At 41.9% G+C, this 15299-nt stretch overlaps 1 protein-coding gene across 1 annotated transcript in view; it reads left to right on the top strand.

The window, feature by feature from the left end:
- Positions 1 to 15299, top strand: part of CD109 (CD109 molecule) — a 395644-nt gene that overhangs the window by 161088 nt on the left and 219257 nt on the right. The window contains exon 11 of the mRNA XM_069726553.1: positions 1289 to 1516. Coding sequence (XP_069582654.1) covers positions 1289 to 1516 — 228 coding nt within the window. The remainder of the gene's footprint in view (positions 1 to 1288; positions 1517 to 15299) is intronic.

The following is a 15299-nucleotide window of genomic DNA, read 5'->3' as shown; positions in this document are numbered from 1 at the left end:
GGCCAACAAGTGCTAAGCATCTCTGGGAACTCTTTCAAGATTGTTGGAAGACCATTCCCTGTGACTACCTCTTGAAGCTCATCAAGAGAATGCCAAGAGTGTGCAAAGCAGTCATCAAAGCAAAAGGTAGCTACTTTGAAGAACCTAGAATATAAGACATAATTTCAGTTGTTTCACACTTCTTTGTTAAGTATAGAATTCCACATGTGTTAATTCATAGTTTTGATGACTTTAGTGTGAATGTACAATTTTCATAGTCATGAAAATACAGATAAATCTTTAATGAGAAGGTGTGTCTAAACTTTTGGTCTGTACTGTATATAATACATGGAATCAGACAATTGCCAGTTGCAGTCACCTATGAGGGCTGAAAAAGAAAATTTAAGAAAAGTCTCAAAAATATAAAATTATAAAATGATAAAAAAACATGAAATTTGAATCACCCCATTGTGCCTAGTTAAAAATAAGGAAATTAAAAAAAGTAAATAAGAATATTTGATACTGTCTTCAAAAGTCAAATCTATCAAAAATTATTTATACCATGATAATGAAATCGAAATGCCAAAATTGTAATTTTTTGGTCATTATACTAACCCTTCCAAAATGTCATATCTATCCCTAAATTGTTTAATTAGGAATTTCAGCTTGACATGCTTAAAAGCAAGCCCTAAAAGAGCACCATTAACAGATAAGTAAACATTGTTTGGTTCTCAGAAAATAACAGCATAAACCACATTCTTTTTTTGCCTAATTTAGAATTTTTTTGAGCCACTAAAACAAAAAAAAAGTACATGTTGGAAAATCATGTTACCATGGCATTTTAATCACATAATAAGCCCACTATAAAACTAAATCCCTGAAATGGCAAAATTGTGTTTTTTTTCCCTATTTTACCTCAATTTGAATTTTTTCCCCATTTTTCAGTACATTAAATGGTAAAGTGAATGCTGTCCTTCATAACATAGCAGTACCACTATATCGACAAAAACAAGTCTCTTGCAAGAACGGAAGGAACAAATGAAAACACAAGAAAGGTTATTGGCTGCTTGTAACCTCAAAAACAATATATTAATAAATGGTTGTGTAACTCTCATTTGGGACATTTTTGGTCAGTGCACAAATTCTAATCTGTTTTTTCTAAACTGCACTGAAAATATAAAAGCCCATGTTTTCTCTAATGCAGCATTTTACAATATCTTGTTAGTTCATTAAAAGTGTTCCAAGATTTAAAATTATCTGTATTTAACTAATCCAATTTTTTTATATTACTCCTAACTGGTTATTTTAGCTTAAGATTCGAAGATATGATGGAAGAAATCTGACTACTGAAGAAAGGAGGAATGAAGTTTCTGTGACAGTTACCCAATCTAAAATGTTTTTAACAGATGCAGTGATTAAAGGATCAGAAGAAGAGAATATAGAATTACAACAATTTTTAAGTTATTTAATTCCTGAAAATAGCGACATCAAAATTGAAATCCCTTTATATTCTGACACTGTCCATTTAAAGATCAAAGTAAGTATAATTTCACACAATTATGTAATGTACATGGGAAAAGAACAAAGCTATTCAACTGAAGGGTTGTGAGAGCCTCATGAACATATGAGGATTATCTTTTACATGCATCGATTTCTATGAAGAATCCAATGTTACTGCTCTGCTGGCTAATTTTTTAAAATCAACAATATTCAATTGAATCCCTGTCCCTTTAGCTCTGTGTGGGCTTAGCAAAATGAGACCAAAGTAAATGAAATGGTAAAGGAAGGAATTGCTGGGACAGTCTAGTTTTTTTCACATTCGGTGTTTAGTGTTCCTGTAAAAAGGTTGCTCACTAGTGATGAGCGAGCATGCTCGCCACTATTCGGTGCTCACCCGAGCATCGCAGTGCTTGCGATGCTCAGAGCTCACCAAGTATTAAAGGGGTTGCCCGGCTGGAGCTCGGGTCCCCTCCCTGCATGTTTGGTGTTCTTTAGAGAGCCAATCAACATGCAGCGATTGTCTGCCACGCACTGTAATGCTGCTGCCATGTTGGCTGTGGCATTACAGTGACTGGCTGGCCGTACAGAGTCATCAGGTCTATTTCAGACCTGGCGCCGCCATGCTTGTCACATGCTGGGTCTGTGTGTGCAGCTGCGTGCAGGTGTCTGCATGTGTCTGTGTGTGTGTGCGTGTATCTGTGGGTGTCTGTGTGTTCGCTCATCACTAGGGTTGAGCGAAACGGGTCGAAAATATTCAAAAGTCGCTGACTTTTGGCAAGGTCGGGTTTCATGAAACCCGACCCGACCCCAGTGTGGGGTCGGCCATGAAGTCGGCGATCTTTTGAATCTAGAATCGGAATTCCGATACCGATTCCCGATATGTTTATATCGGGAATTGGTATCGGAATTCAGATTTAAGTGTAAAATAAAGAATTAAAATAAAAAATATCGCAATACTTACCCGCTGACGCGCCCTGGTACCAACCGGGAACCTTCCTTCCTTAGAAACAGCCTTCCAGGACCTTGCGGTGACGTTCGCGGTGACGTCACGGCTTGTGATTGGCCGCGCGGCCGCCCATGTGACCGCTCGCGCGGCCAATCACAAGCCGCGACGTCACCGCGACGTCTCCGAAGGTCCTGGAAGGGCTGATTCTTAGGAAGGAAGGCTGCCGGAAAGAAGCAGGGCGCGTCCGAGGGTGAGTATATACCTAATAGGAATATACTCACCCTCGGACGCGCCCTGGGCGGCCGCGCGGCCAATCACAAGCCGCGACGTCACCGCGAACGTCACCGCAAGGTCCTGGAAGGCTGTTTCTAAGGAAGGAAGGTTCCCGGTTGGTACCAGGGCGCGTCAGAGGGTAAGTATTGCGATGTTTTTTATTTTAACTCTTTATTTTACACTAAAATATGGATCACAGGGCCTGAAGGAGAGTTTCCGCTCCTTCAGACCCTGGGAACCATGGAAACCCAATGCACTGCATTGGGTTTCGGGTTTCGTCCGACCCCGACCCCGACTTTTTTTGTAGAATCGGCCGATTTCACTCGACCCGACTTTTGAAAAAGTCGGGTTTCGTGAAACCCGACCCGATCCTATAAAAGTAAAGGTCGCTCAACCCTACTCATCACTAATCATTGCTTGTACAAAAGCAGAAACTATTTTGTGATGAATTTGGAAAGTGAGAGGATGTCCCAGCTCATAGCTTAGCCACAGAGAGAGGCTGAAAAACCCATAAAACACTGATTGAAACTGCAGTGAAGATTAGTGTGTGATGAGCAGACTGTTAGTTAATACTGGTTGTCATCTGTTTACCCATAGCCATATATTGCATATTGAGGTCACATTGACATTACTAAGGCTATGTTTGTGTTCAAGCTTGAAAAAGTTCAATACAGTCTTAGTAGTCCTCAAAGTGTTATGCAAGTCTATGTAGGGCAATTGAAGGGTTCGGACACTGATTTGCAGCAAATTTGCTTGCCACAAATTGATTTCCTTCGAAAAATTCTGAGAAGCAAGTAAATGTAACCCCTTCATCCCCATAGCAAGTTTTACTTTCCTGACCAGGCCAAGCGTCACTTAATGCGGTTATAACTCTGGAATGCTTCAACATATTCCATATCTTATCATTCATGTTAGTGTTAAATTTTGGTCAATATGACTTAAAAAGAAATATCTAAAAATATTTTACGAACCACATTCCATTTGAAGTGACTTTGAGAGGCCTATGTGACATAAAATAACAACATTTTAAAAAAGCACCCAAAGTACCCAAAACTACATTCAAAAAGTGAAACTACATTCAAAAAGTGTATTATCCCCCACATGGCAAGACTTTGGAGGGACGAAGCAAAGATTTTCCAAAAATAGTTTGCGGTCTTCATATACAGAGCCCCTAAGTGCTAGAAAAGCATAATTCCCCCCTCAAGTGACCCCATTTTGAAAATTATACCCTTATTAGAATTTATCTACAGGTGTAGTGATGATTTTGACTCCATGGGTGTTTTCCAGGAACAAGCAGCAGTGGATGTTGCTGAGTGAAAACTGCCATTGTAGTGACCAGTATGTTGTACTGACCAGTTTGTTGTAGTGACCAGTACATTGTAGTGACCAGAACGTTGTAGTCACCCATATGCTGTAGTGCCCAGCTGATGCTTCTGGAGACATACCTCTTTAAATTAGGCGTGATAAATGTGTGAATGCTAAATGTGGTTTAGACACACTGTGGGGTTCAGAAGGGAGGAGGCTATTTGGATTTGGGATCATAGAATTTGCTGAATTTCTTTTGGGGGCAAGGAGTCATAGCGCCTTTCCAGAGTCTTCGTACTGCGAGTAACATGGAATAATAATAATAATAATTTTTATTTATATAGCGCCAACATATTCCGCAGCACTTTACAATTAAGCGGGGACATGTACAGACAATAAATTCAGTATAAGTTAAGACAATTTAAACAGTGACATTAGGGGTGAGGTCCCTGCTCGCAAGCTTACAATCTACAAGGAAATGGGGGGACACAATAGGTGAAAAGTGCTTGTTATTTCAGGTCTGGCAATTATAATAAATAGGGATTTTCATATGAAGCTGCATGATCCGGTCATCAGCCCGTGTGTTCAAGTGCAATAGTCAAGTATCAAGTGCAGTTATCGTGTGCATGGAGGGTGTGGAGACAGATGAATAGTAGGGTGCAGATTCACATGCAGATAATATTTGGAAGGAGGGAACAGGACAAAGTTAGTTTACTGAGTAGTTGATGTGGTAGGCTTGTTTGAAGAGATGGGTTTTTAAAGCGCGCTTGAATAGGTCGGGGCTAGGTATCAGTCTGATCATCTGGGGAAGTGCATTCCAGAGAGCTGGCGCAGCACGAGAGAAGTCTTGGTGACGGAGGTGCAAGGTTCGGATTACGGGGGATGTTAGTCTTAGGTCATTTGTAGAACGGATGATGGAGATGGAGGCATCGGTGAAGCAGTTGGACAGAAATATGACCCTGGCTGCTGCATTCAAGATGGATTGGAGAGGAGAAAGTTTGGAAAGAGGGAGACCGATTAGAAGAGAGTTGCAGTAGTCCAGACGAGAATGAATGAGAGCAACAGTAAGAGTCTTAGCAGTTTCAAAGGTGAGAAAAGGTTGGATTCTGGAGATGTTTTTAAGATGCAGGTGACAGGAGCGAGTGAGTGATCGGATATAGGGAGTAAAGGAAAGTTCGGTGTCGAATATGACCCCAAGACAGCGGGCATGCTGTTTGGGAGTTATGGTTGAACCCTCCAGGGTAATTTCGATGTTGGGTAGAGTGAGTTTAGTAGAAGGGAGAAACACAAGTAGTTCAGTTTTGGAGCAATTTAGTTTCAGATAGAGGGAGGACATGATGTTAGAGACAGCAGACAGACATTCCTTGGTATTTTGAATTAGGGTAGGGGTGATGTCGGGGGAAGAAGTGTATAATTGGGTGTCGTCAGCATAGAGATGGTACTGGAACCCAAATCTGCTGATTGTTTGTCCAATAGGGGCAGTGTATAGAGAGAAGAGGAAGGGGCCCAGGACTGAGCCCTGCGGAACCCCGATAGTAAGGGGACGAGGAGAGGAAGAGGAGCCGGCAAAACATACAGTAAAGGAGTTGTCAGAGAGGTAGGAGGAGAACCAGGAGAGGGCTGTGTCCTTGAGGCCTATGGAGCGGAGCATGGTGAGAAGGAGCTGGTGATCCACAGTATCAAATGCGGCAGATAGATCCAGGAGAATCATCAGAGAGCAATGACCTTTGGATTTAGCTGTTATTAGGTCATTAGAGACTTTAGTGAGGGCAGTTTCAGTGGAGTGTAAAGAGCAGAAACCAGATTGTAAGGGATCAAGAAGAAAGTTATCCAAGAGATAGCGGATTAGACGGGAGTGGACCAAGCGTTCCAGGAGTTTAGAGATGAAGGAAAGGTTAGAGACAGGTCTGTAATTAGCCGTTCAGTTCTGGTCCAGGGATGGCTTTTTAAGTAAAGGGGTAATGATGGCATGTTTAAATGAGGAGGGAAAGATGCCTGAGGAAAGAGAGAGGTTAAATATTTTAGTCAGGTGAGTGGTGACCACTAGTGACATAGACTGCAGGAGAGGTGAAGGAATGGGGTCACTATTGCAGGTTGTAGGCCGGGCAGAAGCGAGGAGCTTGGAAACTTCTTCTTCTGAAACAGGCTCAAAGATGTCTAATGAGCTTGAGGTGCGGCAGGGAAGGGGATCCAGGCACTGAGGAGATTGGGCTGAGATATCCTGATGGATGTGGTTGATTTTTTCTAGGAAATAAGTGGCCAGATCCTCACCACTGAGATTGGAGATGGGGGCCTGTACTTTAGGTTTCAGGAGGGAGTTTAAGGTTTCAAAAAGTCGTTTTGGGTTGTTGGAGAGTGAGGTGATGAGGGTGGTGAAGTAGGATTGTTTGGCCAGAGAAAGGGCAGAGTTATAGGTTTTGAGCATGAACTTATAGTGGATGAAGTCTTCTGCTAAGAGAGATTTTCTCCACTGCCGCTCTGCACACCTTGAGCAACGCTGAAGAAAGCGTGTTTGCATAGTGTGCCAGGGCTGCCGTTGTCTGTGTTGGGTCTTTCTGCGTGTAGAAGGTGCTGCTTCATCCAGGGCATTCTTAAGTGTAATATTGAAGTGTGACAATGCTAGGTCTGGACAGGAGAGTGAGGAGATGGGGGCTAAAGATGTGTGGAGGTTGTCCATAAGCTGCTGGGTATTAATGGTACGTGTATTCCGATAAGTGTGGTAAGTGGGGGTGTCCTGGGTGAGGAGACAATTGTTGACAGAGAAGGAAAGAAGGTTGTGGTCCGAGAGCGGGAGAGTGGAGTTAGTAAAGTCGTGCAGCGATCCAGGATGGGAGAAAACCAGGTCCAGAGTATTCCCATCCTCATACGTAGGAGAATTAGTAAACTGTGAGAGGTTGAATGAAGAAGTTAGAGAGAGAAGATGAGAGGCAGATTGGGAGAGGGGATCATTGATGGGGATGTTAAAGTCTCCCATGATGAGGGTGGGGATGTCACAGGATAGAAAGTGAGTAAGCCAGGTGGCAAAGTGGTCTAGAAACAGGTGGGAGGAGCCTGGAGGGCAATAAACAACCGCGACCTGTAAGTGGGAGGGCTTATAGAGTCTGACGGCATGGACTTCAAAGGAAGGAAATGTAAGTGAGGGAACCGGGGGGATGACCTGGAAAGCACATTGTGATGAAAGGAGCAAACCAACACCTCCACCCTGTCTGTTCTCAGGTCTGGTGGTATGTGAAAATTTCAGCCCACCAAACGAGAGAGCGGCAGTGGCGGTGGTGTCTGAGTGCTGGATCCAGGTTTCTGTAATAGCCAGAAGGTTAAGGGAATTAGAGAGGAAAAGATCGTGAATGTAAGTTAGTTTGTTACCCACAGACAGTGCATTCCAGAGAGCACAGTGGAAAGCAGTAGGAGAAGGCATACACTGAATGTTAATAAGATTAGCAGGGTTTCTATATGTAGCTGGAGGAGGGTAATGTATGCTGGTGGAGGGAGGTCCAGGGTTTGGGGAGATGTCACCTGCAACTAGTAGAAGGAGAAAAAACAGAAAAAGCAGGTGGTAGGATGATTTGTATGAACGTTTTGAGTGCTGCATGGCGGTAGTGGCTGGTTTGGAGTGGGTAAGAAATGTCAGTAGAGCCTCAGAGTTATACATGGGAGAGGGGAGAAGGGAGGGGTGGATATAGAGGGAGTGCCCAGAATGTGTTAAAGGGTGGACGAGTTGTGAGAAAGCAGAAGTAAAAACAAATAAGAAGCAGATTGATATTATCAATGCATAATGTATTCTGACTGACCAAGAAGCATGATTGTTTGAAAAACTTATGCACCTTACCTGTCTCCTGCCCTGTCCAACTGCCATTGTCTAACTGCAAAGCACTTTAAACTGTCGCACTTAAAATCTGTTGCACACGCGAACCCGCACACGTGCTATCCCAGCCAGCCAGATGGAAGCCCCCTATATTTCCGAAAACAGATGACTGACCTGAGTGGGGGCTTACTTTTTTTGTGGATTGTGTTGAAGCTTTTATTGGGAACATTTTACATAACATTTGGAATCACATTTATCTGGCACTATACGCTGAGCACTTATATCGGGGTTTTCATCTAAATCTCAAATGACGTGAGTCAGATAAAACCCCTGAGGGAGCCTCTAACTATAATGACTAGCAAAGAAAAATAGAGGGCACCACCAAATTACCAGGGACAGCTTGTAGCATGTCAAAGCACAAATGCATAATTTAGACGAACAAGAACATGCCATAACACCGGGATATCTTTAACAAAGTATGGTTTCTTAGTACAAAAAGAGCCACAAAAAATGCAATAAAAACAATTAAAAAGTCAAAGACATATAATGCAACAACCCACAAATAGAGCTGACTGTTGCCCATGCCTGCCCTACACAATATAAAAATAACATATGATAGAATATATAACCAAAGGTAAAATAGGACTGATTTCTGAGATGTATTAACCGGGTGATCAGCACCTGGTGTAAGTAGACTAAAGACTAGAGAACTTTACATAACTCAAACATGCTCAGAAAGTACCCAAATATTCATATGGCATAGAATAAAAATGACAGAGCTATAAAACATCATAAATATCCAAATAAGGAATACAGCTACTAGGCACTATCACCCTGATCATTGAAGAATATGTAAACTGTCCCAAATAAAATGAATGAGGTATTATCTAAGGAGATACTAAGGTAATTGCAAAAGAAATCAGTGCAAAAGAGGCCACATTAATAATAAGTAGAGTTGAGCGACCTTTACATTTTTAGGGTCGAGTCGGGTTTCGCGAAACCCGACTATCTCAAAAGTTGAGTCGAGTGAAATCGGCCGATTATTGCGAAAAGTCGGGGATCGACCGAAACACGAAACTCAATGCAAAGTCAATGGGAAAAATCTCTCTCGCTCTCTCTCTCTCTCTCTCCTGAACAGAAAAGCTGGTGTTGCACATTGCAAATGGCTACAGCACACAAGCGAGAACATCGCGATAGGCGTACATGCCCCTAAGAACTATGTCATCACTCTGCCCACGCTCCTTCATTGGCTGAAAAAATGGCACCAAATGCGTCATACAAATCGCGACTTTGGCGCGAAGATCGCCGACCGCATGGCCGATCCCACACTAGGATCGGGTTTCATGAAACCCGACTTTGCCAAAAGTTGGCGACTTTTGAATTTGTCCGATCCGTTTCGCTCAAGCCTAATAATAAGGATGATGGTCAAAAATTGACCAATCTTACCAATACAGGGAAAATGCCTATGACCAAATACAGTCCTAAAAGCCCGTAATGGTGGGAGAAATTATCTCTTTCACCACATAAAACAAAAAACTGGTTATCCACCAATAGATCACACAAATGTGGACAGAAATTGTGTGGATTATGCACATATACTGTATGTACATCGCAAAACTACTGTATACTGGTAGTAATTTTATTAATTGCAGCAGAACATATATTCTACTAGATGGTAGCCCGATTCTAACGCATCGGGTATTTTAGAATATGTATGTAGTTTATTTATGAAGATTTTAGAATAATACATTGAATACACAGGATTCGGCCAACCGCGACCAATTAGCGAAGCATGGTTCAAATCCCGCACCAATTCGCGGCTGCTCTGCTCTTGTTGCTGATTGTTCGTGGCCAGCCACGTAGTATATAGCACAGCCACGTAGTATATAACAGCCCACGTAGTAAATAGCACAGCCACGTAGTACATAGCACAGCCACATAGTATATTGCACAGCCACGCAGTATATAGCACAGCCTCGTAGTATATAGCACAGCCCACGGAGTATATAGCACAGCCCATGAAGGATATAGCACAGCCATGTAGTATGTAGCACAGCCCACAGAGTATATAGCACAGCCCATGTAGCATATAACACAGCCCACGTAATGTATAACACAGCCCACGTAGTGTATAACACAGTCCACGTAGTATATAACAGCCCACGTAGTGTATAACACAGCCCACGTAGTGTATAACACAGCCCACATAGTATATAACAGCCCACGGAGTATATAGCACAGCCCACGTAGTGTAGAACACAGCCCACGTAGTGTAGAACACAGCCCATGTAGTGTATAACACAGCCCATGTAGTGTATAACACAGCCCACATAGTATATAACAGCCCACGTAGTGTATAGCACATCCCACGTAGTATATAGCACAGCCCACGTAGTATATAACAGCCTATGTAGTGTATAACACAGCCACGTAGTATATAGCACAGCCACGTAGTATATTGCACAGCCATGTAGTATATTGCACAGCCACGTAGTATATTGCACAGCCCACGTAGTATATTGCACAGCCCATGTATTATATAGCACAGCCCACATAGTATAAAGCACAGCCCACGTAGTATATAACAGCCCACGTAGTGTATTGCACAGCCACGTAGTATATTGCATAGCCACATAGTATATAGCACAGCCCACGTAGTATATAGCACAGCCACGTAGTATATTGCACAGCCCACGTAGTATATTGCACAGCCCACGTAGTATATTGCACAGCCCAAATAGTATATAGCAATGTGGGCATCATATACCTGTTAAAAAAAAAGAACTAAAATATAAAATAGTGATATACTCACCTTCCGTTGCCCCCCAGATCCAGGCGAAGCGTTTACCGATGCTCCTCGCGTGCTCCGGTCCCAAGAGTGCATTGCGGTCTCGCGAGATGATGACTGTTGTGAATTCTGTTATCGAACTCCCTCCTGTGGTCATGAATGGTACTTCGGCGAGTTCTGTCCATGGACTCCCTCTGGTGGCTGTGAGTGGAGTTGCTGGTTCTGAGGTTCCTTCCATAGGTGACCTAGGTTATTCTTAGGCTGGCTTCTCTATTTAACTCCACTCAGATCGTTACTCCATGCCAGCTGTCAATGTTCCTGTACTGGTTCAGTTCGTTCTTGGATCTTTCTGGTGACTTGTCTCTTCCTGCAAGAAGCTAAGTCCCCGATTGTTATTTTCTACTCATTGTTTTCTTGTCCAGCTTGCTTTCATGATTTTGCTTTGCTAGCTGGAAGCTCTGGGATGCAGAGTGGCACCTCCGCACCGTGAGTCGGTGCGGGGGACTTTTTGCACACTCTGCGTGGTCTTTTGTAGTTTTTTGTGCTGACCGCAAAGATACCTTTCCTATCCTCTGTCTGTTTAGTTAGTCTGCCCTCCCTTTGCTAAAACCTGTTTCATTTCTGTGTTTGTGATTTTCATCTTAACTCACAGTTAATATTTGTGGGGGGCTGCCTTTTCCTTTGGGGAAATTTCTCTGAGGCAAGGTAGACTTTATTTTCTATCTCTAGGGCTAGCTAGTTCTTAGGCTGTGTCGAGGCGTCTAGGCCATGTCAGGTACGCTCCACGGCTATTTCTAGTGTGTGTGATAGGATTAGGGATTGCGGTCAGCAGAGTTCCCACTTCCCAGAGCTTGTCCTGTATCGGTTTAACCATCAGGTCATTTCGGGTGCTCCTAACCACCAGGTCCATAACAGATGACGTAGCAGTCTCGCGAGACTGCTACATCATCTCGTGAGACCACAATGCATGGAGCGGTCACCAGGGCGTCGCGAGGAGCGGGAAAGGCCTGTTCTGGATCCGAGGGACCGATGGACGGTGAGTATATAACTATTTTTTATTTTTTTATTATTTTTAACATTAGATCTTTTTACTATTGATGCTGCATAGGCAGCATCAATAGTAAAAAGTTGGTCACATAGGGTTAATAGCAGCATTAACGGAGTGCGTTACACCACGGCATAACACGGTCCATTAACGCTGCCATTAACCCTGTGTGAGCACTGACTGGAGGGTATTATGGAGTGGGCACTGACTGCAGGGAGGAAGGAGCGGCCATTTTGCCGCCGGACTGTGCCCGTCGCTGATTAGTCGTGGCCGTTTTGCCACGACCAATCAGCGACTTTGGATTTCCGTGACAGAAAGAAAGGACAGACAGAAAGACGGAAGTGACCCTTAGACAATTATATAGTAGATATGTTATCACTTGTGAAAATAGCAGATTACAATATGTGGGATACCCCAGTCAAATGCTGTGAAGAAGCATTTCTTCATCTGAATGGGAACCTGTGAATCCTCTTCTTAGACTAAATTTCTCTCTCTCCGTGGAGGGGTAATGAACCTGCTGCGATTAAAACACCTGTGGCTAAGAGGTGGAGGAGTGCTCATAGAGCGCAGGATAAATGAGCAACTAGCCTTATTGCGATCTTTGGGAGGCAGAATGAAAAGCCCAAAAGCAGGTGAAGAATTGTTTTTATTTATTTTTACAACATTCCTCTTGCAGTATAAGTGATTAGACTTTATTCTTCTGGTCGGTGTGAATACAGTGATACCACATTTATATAGTTTTTTTATGTTTCACTGCTGTCACACACTAAAAGGCACTTTTTATTGCAAATATTTGCATTGCCATGTTTAGATAGCTATAATTATTTCCATATTTTGGCTGAGAGTCATGCGAGGGTTTTCTTTTTGTTTTTGTTTTTCAGGAAAATAACAATTTTTGATCGCTTTCTATTCCAATTTTTGGGAGGCAGAATGAACAAAAAATAGCAATTAAGGAATTGATTTTTATGCTGTTCCGCTTGTGGCAGATTTATTCTTTGGGGCAGTACAATTACAGCAATGCTTCATTTATATTTTTTGGTGCTTTTGCACAATAAAAAATATTTTATAGAAACAAAAAAATTGTATTGCTTTATACTGAGAGTTATAATTTTTATATTTTTCTCCTGATGGAGCTATTTAGTCTATTGCTTTTTGCAGGACAAGATGACGTTTTCAGCTATACCATTTTTTTTTTAAATTCATCGTTCTGATTGCGTTTTACTCCACTTTTTGTTTGGCAGCGGTAGGATGATAAAGCATAGTTTTGTGCCTTGGGTTTTTATCGTGCTCACTAAAGTGGTTAACAGTATAGTTATAGGGGGACAGTTTTATAGGACTGGTCATTCTGGACACGGCAATACCAAATATGTGTACTTTTTCCTGTTTATTTTTTGTTTTTACATTCATTTGGATTAATATAATTTCATTTTTGATTTTTAAAAAAATATTTTTATAATTTTTAATATTTTTTTTTCTTTACTTTTTTACACTGGCCTAAGTTGGGACATCAACTTTCCACTGACTGATTGCTGATATAATGCTCTGCAATGGTTCTGCATTGCAGTGCATTAGATCAGTGTCTACCAAGCAGGAAGGAGGTATGTAAGCTCCTGCTCAAAGCAAAAATTGATAGGTCACCATCCCGGGGTGAGCCCATGGCCATCTTTCGGCCTGGGGGCATGATGGAGAACATCAGTACAATCGCTCCCTCCCTCTGCGATGCTCCTCGATGTCATTTTCACTATTGACAGTGGCGTCAGAGGGGTTTAACCCCTTAGTGACAGAGCCAATTTGGTACTTAATGACCGAGCCAATTTTTGCAATTCTGACCACTGTCACTTTATGAGGTTATAACTCTGGAACGCTTCAACGGATCCCGCTGATTCTGAGATTGCTTTTTTGTGACATATTGTACTTCATGTTTGTTGTAACATTTCTTCGATATTACTTGCAATTATTTATGAAAAAAACGGAAATATGGCGAAAATTTTTAAAATTTTGCCATTTTCAAACTTTGTATTTTTATGCCCTTAAATCAGAGAGATATGTCATGAAAAATAGTTAATAAATAACATTTCCCACATGTCTACTTTACATCAGCACAATTTTGGAAACAAAATTTTTTTTTGGTTAGGGAGTTATAAGGGTTAAAAGTTGACCAGCAATTTCTCATTTTTACAACACCATTTTTTTTTAGGGACCACATCACATTTGAAGTCGTTTTGAGGGGTCTATATGATAGAAAATAATGAAGTGTGACACCATTATAAAAACTACACCCCTCAAGGTTCTCAAAACCACATTCAAGAAGTTTATTAACCCTTTACATGCTTCACAGGAACTGAAACATTGTGGAAGGAAAAAATGAACATTTAACTTTTTTTTGCAAACATCTTAATTCAGAACCATTTTTTTTATTTTCACAAGTGTAAAAACAGAAATGTAACCATAAATTTTATTATGCAATTTCTCCTGAATACGCCAATACCCCATATGTGGGGATAAACCACTTTTTGGGCACACCGCAGAACTTGGAAGTGAAGGAGCGCTGTTTGACTTTTTCAATGCAGAATTGGCTGGAATTGAGATCGGATGCCATGTCACGTTTAGAGAGCCCCTGATGTGCCTAAACAGTGGAAACTCCCCACAAGTGACACCATTTTGAAAACTAGACCCCTTAATGAACTTATCTAGATGTGTGGTGAGCACTTTGAACCCCCAAGTGCTTCACAGAAGTTTATAACGTAGAGCCGTGAAAATAAAAAAATCGCTTTTGTTTACACAAAAATGATCTTTTCGCCCACAAATTCTTATTTTCACAAGGGTAACAGGAGAAATTAGACCACAAAAGTTGTTGTGCGATTTCTCCTGAATACATCGATAACCCATATGTGAGGGTAAACCACTGTTTGGGCGCACCGCAGAGCTTGGAAGTGAAGGAGCGCTGTTTTACTTTTTCAATGTAAAATTGGCTGGAATTGAGATTGGACGCCATGTCGCGTTTGGAGAGTCCCTGATGTGCCTAAACAGTAGAAAACCCCCACAAGTGACCCCATTTTGGAAACTAGACCCCTTAAGGAACTTATCTAGATGTGTGGTGAACACTTTGCACCTCCATGTGCTTCACAGAAGTTTATAATGTAGAGTCGTGAAAAAAAAAATCGCATTTTTTCTACAAAAATGATCTTTTTGCCCACAAATTTTTATTTTCACAAGGGTAACAGGAGAAATTAGACCTCAAAAGTTGTTGTGCAATTTCTCCTGAGTACGCTGATACCCAATATGTGGGGGTAAACCACTGTTAGGGCGCACCGCAGAGCTTGGAAGAGAAGGAGTGCCGTTTTACTTTTTCAATGTAGAATTGGCTGGAATTGAGATCGGACGCCATGTCGCGTTTGGAGAGCCCCTGATGTGCCTAAACAGTAGAAATCCCCTACAAGTGACCCCATTTTGTAAACTAGACCCCCCATGGAACTTATCTAGATGTGTGGTGAGAACTTTGAATGCCCAAGTGCTTCACAGAAGTTTATAATGCAGAGTCGCGAAAATAAAAAATATTTTTTTTTTCCACAAAAAAGATTTTTTAGCCCCCAAGTTTTTATTTTCACAAGGGTAACAAGAGAAATTGGACCCCAAAAGTTGTTGTCCAATTTGTCCTGAG

Source organism: Ranitomeya imitator, chromosome 5 (genome assembly GCF_032444005.1).
Source record: "Ranitomeya imitator isolate aRanImi1 chromosome 5, aRanImi1.pri, whole genome shotgun sequence".
Classification (NCBI taxonomy): domain Eukaryota; kingdom Metazoa; phylum Chordata; class Amphibia; order Anura; family Dendrobatidae; genus Ranitomeya; species Ranitomeya imitator.
The sequence above is the reverse complement of the archived record's forward strand: the minus strand, read 5'-3'. Positions and strand labels throughout refer to the sequence as shown.